We start from the raw sequence: 13722 nt of genomic DNA, 5'->3' as shown, positions 1-13722 counted from the left end.
AATTGCAAAAATGCAGATCGGTATTTTCGTATGAAGCGCCAAAAGCTGCACACAGTGAAACCTCATTAAAGCGGATAGGTAAAAAATCTTAAAATAGTTCGATATAGCAGAAATTCGTAACAAAATTTTGCCATAAATGCACACAATACGAGCAAAATAAAGTCAGTGAAGAGACAGCAAGTCAGGCGATCCTCACTAGAGAAACAGACAGACGTGTTTCCCAGGTTTCAGCAGTGTTTCGAAGGCACTCGCGGCTTCCGGATACCACAAAAAAAAGCAGAGCGCATTAGATTGGCTTTCCCACAAAGCACCACAAGCGCAGATTTAGTGCCAGCTATGGTGGCTTCCCCGCATCACAGCAGTGTCGCGTGGAAAGCGTTACACCAGAGCAAAAGCTACCGCCATCTTCACCACCTCCACGACACCAGACATGAGCACTGCGCCGTTACTGCAAGCTTACAACCACCTGCTGCTTCCAGGGCGCTTTCAACGGATGCCAGGGCCTTGAACGCATGATGACTGCAGGACTACAACCCTACACGCCGCTTTTTGCAAGTACGAGATAAAAGCGCAAACCTTGGCGCTGCCGCTTGCCGCATCACCAGTTACTTGTGTAGTGCGGCAAAGCGCCGCCTACCACCCGAACAGGCACCATTTGGCGCTGGGAAGTTTGATATATCAGTTTCACGGCCAACCATGTTCAATGTATAAAGTAGGAATCACGTGTGTTTGTCAAAAAAAATTCGTTGGAGGCACTTAGCTATCTCTTAACTGTAGGAAGGCGAAAGCCATTTGCGATTCATTGCACCGATTTGAATTACGCAAATTATAGATCACGTGACCTTAAGATCCCGTGACATCACAAGGTGACGTGACATCACAAGGTCATGTGACCTAGGTGGCGATGTCGCGGACGGATGGTCACCGCGAGTATGAGCCATTAAATTGTATTGTACTGGGTTTAACGGCGCATAAGCAACTAAGGCTATCATGCGCCAAGCTCAAGGTATAAGAAATTGTTCTGTGAAGATTTTTACAAAGATAAAAAAATATGACGGTGTAGAAAGCTTAAAAAGTTATTTCCTTCTACCTAGTATTGACAGCAAAACAATATCAATAAACGGCTAATATTAAAAGTTTCAAAAGAGGTCGGGCAACCTCATCAGCCGTCCTTGGCTGTGCAAGGACTGGAGGCCCCCAACAAATCAGATACAAAACCTCAGCCCCTTTTCTCGGGAATGAGAAAGTGGCTGAGGTGCATCAGGCGAAGCACTGGGTCGTGTTTTACATCTTTTTAAGAACACCAGCTTCTGTTAAAAAATATAAAAACAAAGGACATGTCCACAATTGCATTTTCACCTAAGAGCAGTGCTGGGTGAAAACGGATACATTGGTTATAGAATGGAGAAAAGCACTACGTATTTCCTTAGCTTTTCCAGTTGCGAGCATGAAGATGTGATTAAATGTAAGTTCATCTCCACATGTACAAACTGGTTTGTCTTTTTTCATAAGCAGAAAGTTGTGTGTAATGTGTGTGTGGCCTATACGGAGACTGCAGATAAGGACTTCCTTGGAACCTTTTTGGTGCACAGATGACTTCCATTGGCCTAAAACTGGTTTTATTAGTTGTAGTTTGTTATTTATTTCGTTGTTCCAAGCGGACTGCCATTTTTTCCTTGCAATACAATGTAGAAATTTTATGCAATCTTTACAGGGCATATTTACATTTTTAATTTGTTTTCCGCAAGCTTTAGCAGCGCACAAGTCTGCTCTTTCGTTGCCTTTTATGCCAACATGACTAGGTGCCCAGCAGAGTCTTATGTATTGTCCTCGAGCTATGGCTGTTGTAATGTTGTTTATGAGGTCGCCAAGCAGCGGAGTTATTGCATTTCCGGATTGAAGGGTTGTAAGCACACTTAGCGAGTCTGTAAATAATAATGTTGGCAAGGTTCTCCTTTACAGTCGCCGACCAATTTTTTTCAGACTCAAATGGACCCGAAAAATCGTCTGCAAATCTAATACCCCTGTCACACGGGCATTTCGAGGGCCCTCGAACCGATAGTCTATCGACTCAAAGGCGATCGAGCGCTGCCACACGGGCAGTTTCAATGGCGATCGAGTCAATAGCCTATCGAGTCAACGGAGTAGCGCAGAACTCCATCGAGATTTCGAGGGCCTTCGAGCGCTGCCCAAGGTTGCTAGCGTTGCTTCGAGCGGCGCCAAGCGCACTTTCGTACACGACCCATTCACGGTGCAAAAACACGAACAAACATTATTCGCATAAAATTTAATGCAAGCAGTCTGTAAAATTATTTTAAAATTATATTAGACTGGTTTTAAGCGCATTAATTTTGCGTTGCAGTCTTTGCGTTGCTTGCGTACTTAATGTTGACAACATGGCGGCACCCTGCCCGCCCGCTTCACAGCGATAACAGCTTCGTCGCTAATCCCTCAAAGCAATATCGTGTTCTAAGCTGTTGTATTCGCCTTCGATTTGTCCATTCTTACCCTCGCATAAGGTTTCCAGAGACAAATAGCTCTTGCTTTTCAGATATCATGGCGATTTCCCAGGTCTTAAGCCTGACGAAGCAGCGCTCCGACAAAGTTGGACTGGCTTGGTTTTGGCTCGTCTTGTATTAGAGTGGCTACAGCAGTGTAAGCATATGTCCGTCGCGTACGTGCAATTAAAAGGGTTTTGAACGACTATCGCGTATGCCTGTATTTCAGCATTTAGTATACATTTATCAAATATTTTTGTTATTTTTACAAAATCCAAAGTAGCGATTGTGGCGCCACACATCCGTGGTGTAAGACACGAGAACCATTTCAATGGCCATTGAGATTTGCCGTGTAGCAGCGGCGAGTTCGATGGCGATTGAGAATCTCGAAGACCCTCGACTCGAGGGTGATTGAAACTGGCCGTGTGACAGGGGTATTACAGTCCGAAAGATCCGTGAAGTAATAAAAAACCACTTTAATGAGATAAAATCTGTCTAAAAATGTGACTGATTTTACCTTGTGGAAAATTTCTCTTGCTGGCGACGATTTGCGCCTGTATTTGCGCCAAAGTTGTGCTTTCACTGTACACGGTAGACATCAAGGTCACGGCATTTAGTTGAATACTTCCCACTCTTCTTTGACGGACCCGGCGGCACCGGCGGGGCCATGTTGTGCACAACCAAGTGTGCACCACACCGCTAGTCAAACACACTATTAGGAATGGCCGCCAGCTGGTATTAGGATTGGCGCCAGCATGTCTCGAGGATTGCAACCAAGACAGAATCTCTCGCCAGGTGTCTGCGGGGTGCATTTACCGCGCTCGCCCGGTCGTTGCTGCGTGGGACAAGCGGGGAGCAGGGTTCTGCGAAAATCCCTTTAAGGAGTCGCTGTCACCGGCCGCGAAGTGGTTCCGGCTGTCTTCCAATTTTCCCCGACGTCTCCACCGACCCGACCCGACAACCCCTGGCCTCACGGGCACAGCACCAGCGTGGGGACGGATCACCACAGTGGCTTGTCTGCAGGCTTCGCCGGCCATCTCTAATGGCCGAACCACTGGGGATTATCTCCCGGCGGGGCTGCGCCTCGGTTTCTTCGAAGTTCACCGACCGGCGGAGAGCCGAACACCTGACGTCTCCTGCCAGCCCGCTGGGGTCCTGGCCGCATACCCCTCTCCCTCGGGCTGAACTTATGCCAGGGGCGTGTCCATGTGTGCGGAGGTGTCTGTTTGTGCGTGATAGTGAAAGTTTTGGCCCCACCCACCACGGCGAGGGCGTCCCCTACCTGGGGAATCTAGGGAAGACGCAGTGTATAAAACTGGACTGCAGATGCAGTTGAAGGAGCTCCCTTCTGAACTTGAAAGCTTGTAAATAATGTAAATAAACCTCCTAGTTTTCTTCCTCCCATCATCCAACTCTTTAACTCATCGGCAGTCCTGTCCTGGTGGTGGCGGCGGCGGTCGGAGCAAGTGTCGTTCTTGGATCCGTGGTCCCGTCAGAGCGACTCCGATCCCCACCTTCAACAACACGCAAAGACAAGGCACTTTTTGTTCAAAGCGGCGGAACCGGCGGACGCAATCACAAAACGGCGAATGGATGTAACTTCGTGAATACTGAACGCCCCTCGGTCAACGCAGTCAGAGCAACCCAAGTGATGAAACGGCGAATGGCGAAAATATAAGACTTGCCGCGGTGGCTCAGTGGTTAGGGCACTCGGCTACTGAACCGGAGTACCCGGGTTGGAACCAGACCGCGGTGGGCGCGTTTCGATGGAGGCGAAACGCAAAGGCACCCGTGTGCTGTGCGATGTCAGTGCACGTTAATGATCCCCAGGTGGTCGAAATTATTCCGGAGCCCTCCATTATGGCACCTCTTTCTTCTCTCAGTCCCTCTTTTATCCCTTCCCGCCGAGATGCGAGATAGCTCCTGCACAATGCAGGCTAACTTGCTGTCTAAAGATGGCGGAGCTGATGCACGCGGATGAGCGAGTCGTGCTCTTGCGGGCATCGGACTGCACCCGGAGTATAGGAAAGGAAAAATGTGAGTCATTCTATTATGTTATTTGGTACGCAAACTAGTGGCTAATTAATCTTCGTGGACGTGCGATTCCTAGCAGTGAATCATGCAGGAGAAAGTCGTGCAGTTGAGAGCTTTGCTACAGCAGCGGACGCTGTAGGTCTGTTTACGTGATCCGGCGTCGTCAGATGTCGGATCTTAATTAGCACCTTGATTTTAGAGATTAATACTCGTCGCTGTCGTAGGGTTCCTCGACTGGCATTAAGACAGCTGGCGTGACGGTTAACAAAAGTGTTCTTCTGTTGGTGTATTAGTTGCATCAACTCTTTCGCGTACATTCTTTTTTATGTCTATAGTCTCAGAACAAACACACCGGCATGTTGCGAATTGATTTTAGTCTTTGCAGGATTAAAGCCCGCTTCTGTCTTCAGGTTTCTCGCCGTCTCCGAGTACCACGTACGGCAGAGAGCAGGTTTAAGGGGGGACACGGGTCTTTGAGACCAAAAAATGGCCAAAAAACCGATTTTCTGAAAATAGCATTTTCGGAATCTTCAGCTATTATTCTCCAAGTTCACCAGTTCTCTTCTTCCAGAAGTCAGTAGTTTCAGGGTATTATTGAGTTTAGATCACCGCGCGGTCTGAATTTGCGCAAGAGCAGACGAAAAAACGGCACATTTTTCATCGTGCGGAGCCGGCGTTCCACCGTACCGATCGCGGCCATGTTGGGCTCGTTTGAAAGAGCGCTCTCTAGGCTTCAATTTCCCGCCATTGCTGGTTGCAAGCCCTCAGTGGCCACCGAGAAAAAGAGCCACAAAAAAAGCAAAAAATGCTGGGTCTGATTCGCTGCTGAGCACACGTGACTGAATCGAGCCATCCGATTGGCGGATTCCGCCATGCATCGTCTGCTTGAGCCAGCGTTGGAAGCGTCGAAGACGCCATTTTGTTGACAGTCGAGACCGAGGTCCAACGATGCCTCTCAATAAATTTCGTTCGCGCCACAAATTCGGCAAAAAGAAGAAGTCCGCGCGCGGTGACAACTTCCGAAAACGTCCTGCGTCACCCGAATGCTCTGAGAACGTGCAGGAGCCAGTGGCAAGTGAAGTCCCCGCGGACGAAATAGGCCTAACGAGCTCGGCGACGTCTACGCACAGCGGCTGCGTCCGCTGCGACACAACGATGCTGCAGCCTTCGGACTTACTTGAAAATAAGCGAAAAGCGGAAGGAATTCTGCAGGAGCTGGAATCGACTGCAGCGACGAAGAAAAAGCTTGATTTCATCGGAAGCTGTGACGACCGTCCCCTTGACGGTACAGACGGTCGCCGTGCGGACGATAGTGCTTTCTCTATTCTGAGTTTAGACTCCTTCAACGAACTGTTGCGTGCCGTGAAGTGTAGAGTGTGTGGCGGAGATGTGCACGTTTCTAAAGGGAATCGCGAGTATGGTTTAGCGGTGAAATTGTCCCTCGTGTGTGTGAATTGCGGAGACACTGCGTCGGCATGGAGCTCGCCACGCGCGGAAGGCAGCCAAAAGATAAATCCGTTTGCCGTAAACATTCTTGCTGCACGCGCGATGCAAAGTACTGGAAATAGGCGAACCGCGCTAAATTATGTGTTTGCTGCAATGAATATATCGCATCGTGGCCTGCACACGAAAACGTGGCAGAGCTATGTGAAAAGCAAGCCGACGCCCGCAGCAACACGCGCAGCCGAGGAAGTGTTGAATGACAGCGCAAATTCTGTTCGGCAGCTCTACCACGAGCTGAACCTTGACAACCCCGGAAACATTTCCGTCTCGTTCGATGGTTCGTGGATGACTCGGGGTCATTCATCCCGCATCGGTGTCGGTGCAGTGATTGAACTTTTTACTGGGCTCGTCCTGGATTACGTTGTGTTTAGCAATTTCTGTGCCGGGTGCGAGCGCGGGCCTAAGGACGACGACCCGTCCTATCAAGCATGGAGTGACAGCCACTTGTGCCAAAAAAACACGGACAAAAAGTCCGGTGAAATGGAAGTACAGGCTGGACTTGTGTTATTCGAAAGGTCATGGGAAAAACATGGCCTTAGATACACGACTGTCCTTTCAGATGGCGATAGCCGCACATTTCTTGCACTGCAAGAATTGTCTGTGTATGGCTATATAAAAATACAAAAAGGAGACTGCACGAACCATGTGCAGAAGCGAATGGGCACGGCTCTGCGCAATGCAATTGCCAAGCATAAAGGCAATGCAAAAGAGAGCCTTAGTGGCAAAGGAAAGCTAACAGGCGACCTTGTCACTAAGTTGACATCATATTACAGCTGGGCCCTGAAATCCCATGCTGGAGATATTGGAGCCATGCACAAGGCCGTGATGGCGACATACTATCATGTAACATCAAATGATAGTGCAGCGAACCACACTTTGTGCCCAACAGGCCCAAACTCATGGTGCCGCCAGAACGCTGCTGCAGCCAAGGGCGAGCCCGCTCCCAAGCACAGGTATAATTTGCCGCCACATGTGTGCAAAGCACTTTTCCCCATATATGAGTGCTTGGGAGACCCAAAGCTACTGCAGCGTTGCTTGCGTGGCAAAACTCAAAATAATAATGAAAGCCTGCACTCGCTGATATGGTCGCTTGCACCAAAGGAGAGACATGCTTCACTGTTTTCAGTTCAAGCAGCCGTTGCAGAGGCTGTTGTCCGCTTCAATGCGGGAAACCTGAAGGCATCTTCCCAAATACTGAGCAAGCTCAGTATGAACCCTGGCCAACATAATATCAGGAGGATGACCGAGAAAGACAGGCGCCGGACAGCAGAATCTGCACGCAAGCGTGCCTCTACTGAAACCATGCATCGGGCACTGAAAAAGCGCCATTCTAGTCAAACCAAGCAGTCTGACTACATGCCTGGTGCTTATTAGCCCTTAAGAAATGTAAATATGTATATATCTTCATGAAATTTTGAATAAATTATGTCGTTTGTTTTTCTCAATTTTCTCGAAACGCAAATTTTGGACACCTGCTTGTTTTAGTTTGTCGATATCTCTGTACCTATGATGGGCAGAGATGTATTTTTTTTTGCTAAAGAAAGCTGGAAGTGCAGTCAGTGCAATGATCGAAGCAGAACTCTTTAATTAACCTTCAAAACTTTTTTATTTTGCAAAGTTCATTGAAGCATGATAGGCACAACTTGAAGGATGGTATTCCAAGTGCTGCAAAATTGCTAATAAGGGTAAAATGAAAAAACTGCTTCGATCGTTGCACTCTCTGGTCATTGTACTATGTTGCCATGCATTAGAAATAATTTTTTATAGAGCCAATTTTTCTGCACGGAGGTACTAATTAATGAACAATGAAAATTAATTATTTCATTGACTAATTGACTTAGAAAGAAAAAAATTACATATTTGAAACCAGCATAAAAAACTGAACAAATTTGTATGATTTCATCAGGATAGGCTTCAAAATAAGGAAAATAGCTCTAAGACCAGTGTCCCCCCTTAATGGCACGCATGTGTTTTCCTGTTGCAGTGCATATTAGCCATATCGCATTTCGCGTATATTGATTAGAGTCTTTCGTATTCTTTCTTATGTCTGCAGGACCGTCTGGACGAGCACTTTCAAGGAGCATGTACAGTTTAGCATCAATCATAAAGGAATAACCGCAACACCACCCTGGACCACAATAGCAGTGCCTCCAGAGAGCCTGCTTGAGTTCTCTCGGTCACAGCGAAAGACTTGATGCTTTTTAAGAATGTTTTTTTTTTCTGTGGTCCTAGGTTAGTCTCCTGGAGACACAGTGCTACCGAGAGAATGAATTTAAAATATCTGTTATGTCTGTGTAGTTGTGTAAAAGTCCACGACAGTTCCAGTGAACTAGAAATGCCATGATTAGTGGACTCTCGTTAAACGGAACCTCAAGGGACCGGGAAAATATGTTCCGTTTATCAGGAGTTTCGTTTAACGAGAGAAGGTTCAGGATTTCGCAATCCGTTCTGCGCTGCTTGGTCCCGACGAGGCAGGTGTGCGCGCAATTGCAGCCGAGCTGCAGAACAAATTCTTCTGCTTGTACGTGAATGAGTGGCCCGCTGACCGGAATGTTTTCACTGCGGGCTCTCCGCAGCGAAACCACCAGGCACTTCTGCAGATATTCGTGGTTGGCCACCCGCAGTCGTTTTCTTTGAGGGCCAGAGCGTGACGTCCCGAAAGCTTGCCGCAGCTTATCCTTGTCCTGAAGTATCCTCGTGAGGCTGCTCTTGGGGACAGCGTAGTTCATCGCAAGCGTTGTTTTTGTGAAGCGACCACTCTCGAAGTCGTTGATTATCTCCACCTTCCCTTCTAATGTAAGGGCATTGTGAGGTCGCTTCTGCGTTGCCATCGGATGCTGACTTCGCGACGAAATGTCGCAGACGACGCTCAACAGCGGATGTAAACCACAACTACAAGCACACCGTGACAGAAAGCAAGCGATGCGGTTGCAATGTGCGAGAAAACCGGTAACATCCAAAGACTGAAATCGGAAAGAGGGGGGGGGGGGGGGGGGGGGGGTGCAGTAACGCGTACCATAGGGCTGTGTGTTCACGTCAAGTCGCGGTTTCGAGCCTATTTTCGGTTCCGTTTATACGATAAACGGTGGTCGGAAAAATTTTGTTCCGATTAACGAGATTTTTTTTTTTACGTTGCCTTAATACAAAACCAACCAACTGCAAGGCGATTGTTCCATTTAAGCGTTGGTTCCGTTTAAACGACTTCCGTTTATCGAGATTCTACTGTATAGACTAGATAGGGATAAGGTTTAAAACCTAGGCTGATGGGTCTTTTGGACCAGTTATTGGGCTTTTATCCCTTTTTTTTCGCTCGATAGAGCTTTGCCGCCGCTGCTGCGGGGGCGAGGGAGGAGCTGTGTCCATCGCATCCTCAGATACGCTGGAAGAACGTGCTGAACGCACGGCTGTTTTTATGTTGGACCTCTCCGTGCGAGAAGGGGCCTTAGGGCCGGCAGACCTGGAGGTCTGCGCGGCCTGTTTTGTGGGTGGTGGCGCAGAACTAGCTGTGGCCACCGGGGGTATGGGTGGCCCTGCTCCAGGCTCACTGTTTGTGAGCTGTGCAGGTGCCGATGGCCGCTGTGATGCTGCGCCCTGTCGCACCACAGCAGATTAGGTTTGGTTCTCCCCCAACAAGAGTCGTTTCCACGCTTCTTTGAACGATATGTTTTCTTTTACTTTGAGTGCAATAATTTCTTTTTCTTTTTTCCAGGCTGGGCATGACTGTGAGTAAGCTGGGTGGCTGCCCTCACAGTTTATGCAAAGGTGGGGTTCGACATCACAGTTTTCAGTGGGATGGTCGTGGGAAGCACATTTGGCGCAGGTCTGTTTGCCCCGGCAGCTCTGCGAACCGTGGCCATACTTCTGGCATTTGTAGCATCGATGTGGGTTTGGAATGTATGGTCTCAGCTTGATTTTGGTGTATCCGACCTCTACAGACTCTGAAAGTGTGCTTGAAGCGAAGGTGAGGACAATGTGCTTTGTTTGGGTTCCTTTATCGTCTCGTCTGATTTTAATCCTGTACATGTTCGTGACATTCTGTTCCTTTAGGCCTTCCAAAAGTTCCTCCTCAGTCAAGTATCTTAAGACATCGTCTGAAATGATTGGTTTGGTTTAGTATGGGGGTTTAACGTCCCAAAGCGACTAAGGCTATGAGAGACGCTGTAGTGAAGGGCTCCGGAAATTTCGACCACCTGGGGTTCTTTAACGTGCACTGACATCGCACAGTACACGGGCCTCTAGAATTTCGCCTCCATCGAAATTCGACCGCCGCGGCCGGGATCGAACCCGCGTCTTTCAAGCCAGCAGCCAAGCGCCATAACCACTCAGCCACCGCGGTGGCTATCGTCTGAAATGACTCCACGGACTGTATTCAATGATCGGTGTGGGCTGACTAGTACAGGAATGTCTCCAAAGCAAGTGACTTCTTGCAGTTTTTCATGCAGGTGGTTATAGAGAACTTCGAGTAGAACGTCTCCATTAGCTAATTTTTTTACTTTGTACCCCTGGCCTATGGTGTCTGTGAGAGTTTCTGTCACGAGAAACGGTGAAATGAGTCTGGCAGTTTTTTCTTCATGGTTAGAGTGAACCACGTGAAATATTGAAAAGTTACTGGGATTCTTTGCAAAGAACCTTGCTGTCATATCGGTGCGCCCTCTTTTCAAAGGGCGATCAGAAGAAAGGAATGAAGTAACCATAAAATACACTTGTTGTTCGGTCATGGTGCCAGCCACCCACCACCGAGTTCAACAAGGGGACGCGACAGGAACTGGAAAGCAAGTCCTGCCTACACCAGCTGTACACCTCAACTATAACCAAATATGACGCAACTCAGGGTAGTTGGTCACACACGGTTAACCCTCGCCGTCAGGAAAAGAGGAAAAACCAAGAAGTTAGTAGGATATAGAAGAGTTGTGAGACAGAGATAGGAAAGTGAAAGCTGAAGGGGAGGATAGGAAAAGGCGACTGCCGATTCCCCCCGGTCGGGCCGGAGGTGCCGTCTACAGGAAGCTGGGGCCAAAGTGGTGTGTTGCCTCCGCCGAGGGGCCTTAAGGGTCCAAACGCTCGGCATCGGCTCAAACACCAGGATTTCCTTTTCCCTGAACACGGCGATGCCACGCACGGCGAAGCACGGGTGCTCGAGTCCGTGGTGATGCACTGTTCACCATCATCCCCCTGCAGGGATGTCCCTGCGGATGCTCGGGAACCCGTGGTGTCGCCACTCACCAATGCCTGCAAGCTGCAGACGCCCCCCTGCGGGGATGAGCCATTAAAGGCTATCGTCTTAATATTTACGAAGAGTTCGATATATTCGATATAAGAATTCGTAATATCTGTGTTCGTTATAGTATCAAGATTTGACCGCGCCTTTGTTTTTCCTTATTCTAAGGTGGCGGCTAAGCTCTGCACACATATCGCCACTGAACTGCGTGTGTAACTACTCTGGCTTGCGGCCAGGCTTTTCATATGGCACTTCTGTTTTCAAGGTGCCCAACCTGGCAAACGAAAGAGACTACAGCTTTGCCAAAACAAAGTGCAGTGGTACATTTTTAATAAAAGTAATTTTGAAAGTAATTAATTACTTTCACTGCCAAATTAATGGTCAAAACTAATTTATTACATTACAAATTGCCAAAAATGTAATTAAATTGCTGTAATGTCATTACAGCAAATTACTGCCACGTCTGAACCCTTGCACTAAAAGACAAAATGTTTTTAAATTTAGTTTAACACATTTCCTTTCTTTACGAACCTAACGACAACACATATACATTTGCAGTTCCTCCTTAGGGCAAGATGGGCTGGAAAGAAATGCATTCGCTGCGGAATACTGTGAAATGTTTTTCTGGATTTCAAGAGTTTTATGCATGAAATAATATGTGGTTTACCATAACCACTACTCCACATATAGTTCACAAAAAGGTTTTCCTTGCTTCATGCGTATGAAGTTGTGTGTAGGGTGTGTGTCCGATGCACCAGCAGCATAAAATCGCTCAATAAGACATCTTGGTGTCTATATAAACACCATTAGCACAGGATTCCCTTTACCACCTGCAGTTTGCCATTGCTTCATGCAACCTTTATATGGAATGTTTACTTTGAACTTTACCCTTGCGAGCTCATGCACCACAAACATCAGCTCTTTGGTTACCACTTACACTGATGTGCCTCAGGACCTGGCATAACCTTATTGTTTGTCCTTGTGTTTACAGATTTTTGACATCTGTGCCAATGAAATGATAGATATGTGTATGTGAACTTTCAGAAACATTAGGTGCTCATGAATCATTAACTTCTGTATGAAAGATGCCACTTTTTCACAATAAAAATCAATCAACAAACAGAAAATAAAGGTTTCTCTGAAACAGTAGCTGGAACATTTGCTAGAGTTACAGAGAGTAAAAAATACAATACGAGTCCACCTACTGAGTGCGCCGTACACTGCCAGTATGTCCTGCAAGACTTGTCTCCCGGAGGCCCCTGTAGAATCCTGTCACTCCTCCAAAGGCTGCCCCTATAACAAACGTACCACTATGACAGCAGAACTTCTCCAAACACCAGGCAAACAAATCAGCCTGCTGAATACTTCTAAGGCCATCACTTAACATCTCTCCTGGGAAACTAGTAAGTGTAATTTGGCATCAAGAGGGAGCAGAATTTCTGATTATAGAGAAAATTCGTGCCGTGGAAATTTACCAACTGCTTCAGTGCAAAATTGGTGACGCATGGACGAGCGTTCGCAGTGTCAGAAGATGGAAAAGACCCTTCAGAAATGTTCCGACAAGCAATGAAGATCAGCATCAGAGTGTTCACCCTCTGACAGCCTCTACAGAAGCCAATTTTCAGATTGTAAAACTTTTTATTTCCAACAGTTTGAGGGGCTTTAGGCCCCTCGCCTAAACGATGGCCAGAAGGTCTTGGCTCCTGGCGACGTCTTCTGCCAGTTGGATGACCTTCGTCTGAGTCTCCGGATCGGAGAGCCTCCCAATGGTAAAGAGACTTTATATTTTTCCCTCCAGGGGGCCAAGAGGGCATCTCCAAAGAAAACAGAAGCCAAAAAAGGTTAGGTTTGGTTTGGTTTGGTTTATGAGGTTTAATGTCCCAAAGCTACTCAGGCTAGGAGGGATGCCGTAATGGAGGGCTCTAGATAATTTTGACCACTTGGGGTTCGTTAATGTGCACTGACATGGCGCAGTACATGTGCCTCTAGCATTTCGCCTCCATCAAAATGCAACTGCCGCAGACGGGATCGAACCTGAGTCTTTAGGGGGGAGCCAAAAAGGAAATTGCTGATCAACCATCAAAGAAAATAGCTGGGCTGCACAAAACTTAGCACAACACAGGCCACAAAATGAATGAAAGCTCATACTAACATAAGATTTGTGCCCCCTGGGTACTGTACTTGCTGGCTAAGGAGCACAAAGCTCAGTATGAAACTCTCACTGCAGAACTCCTCCAAAGGCATCAAAGTGAAAATGATATCCTGCTCTGTACTACGACGCATAAAAAAAGCTGGCTGCACCACTTTGAACATGAATGGCAAAGTACATAATTGCATCACTCAAATTTTCAACCATGAAAGGAAGCAAAGACAGCACCATTAGCTGCTAAGACTATAGGCATGATCTTCTGGAATATGACTGATCAGATTTTGATCGATTGCTTGAACCATAAATGTGACTTGTTTATA

At 47.4% G+C, this 13722-nt stretch overlaps 1 protein-coding gene across 1 annotated transcript in view; it reads right to left on the bottom strand.

The window, feature by feature from the left end:
* Positions 1–13722, bottom strand: part of Tim23 (translocase of inner mitochondrial membrane 23) — a 42314-nt gene that overhangs the window by 17633 nt on the left and 10959 nt on the right. Inside the window, exon 4 of the mRNA XM_077648286.1 lies at positions 12459–12546. Within this exon, the coding sequence (XP_077504412.1) occupies positions 12459–12546 (88 nt within the window). The remainder of the gene's footprint in view (positions 1–12458; positions 12547–13722) is intronic.

This window comes from Amblyomma americanum, chromosome 1, assembly GCF_052857255.1.
Source record: "Amblyomma americanum isolate KBUSLIRL-KWMA chromosome 1, ASM5285725v1, whole genome shotgun sequence".
NCBI classification, from domain to species: Eukaryota; Metazoa; Arthropoda; class Arachnida; order Ixodida; family Ixodidae; genus Amblyomma; species Amblyomma americanum.
This window is presented reverse-complemented; position numbering and strand designations above follow the sequence as displayed.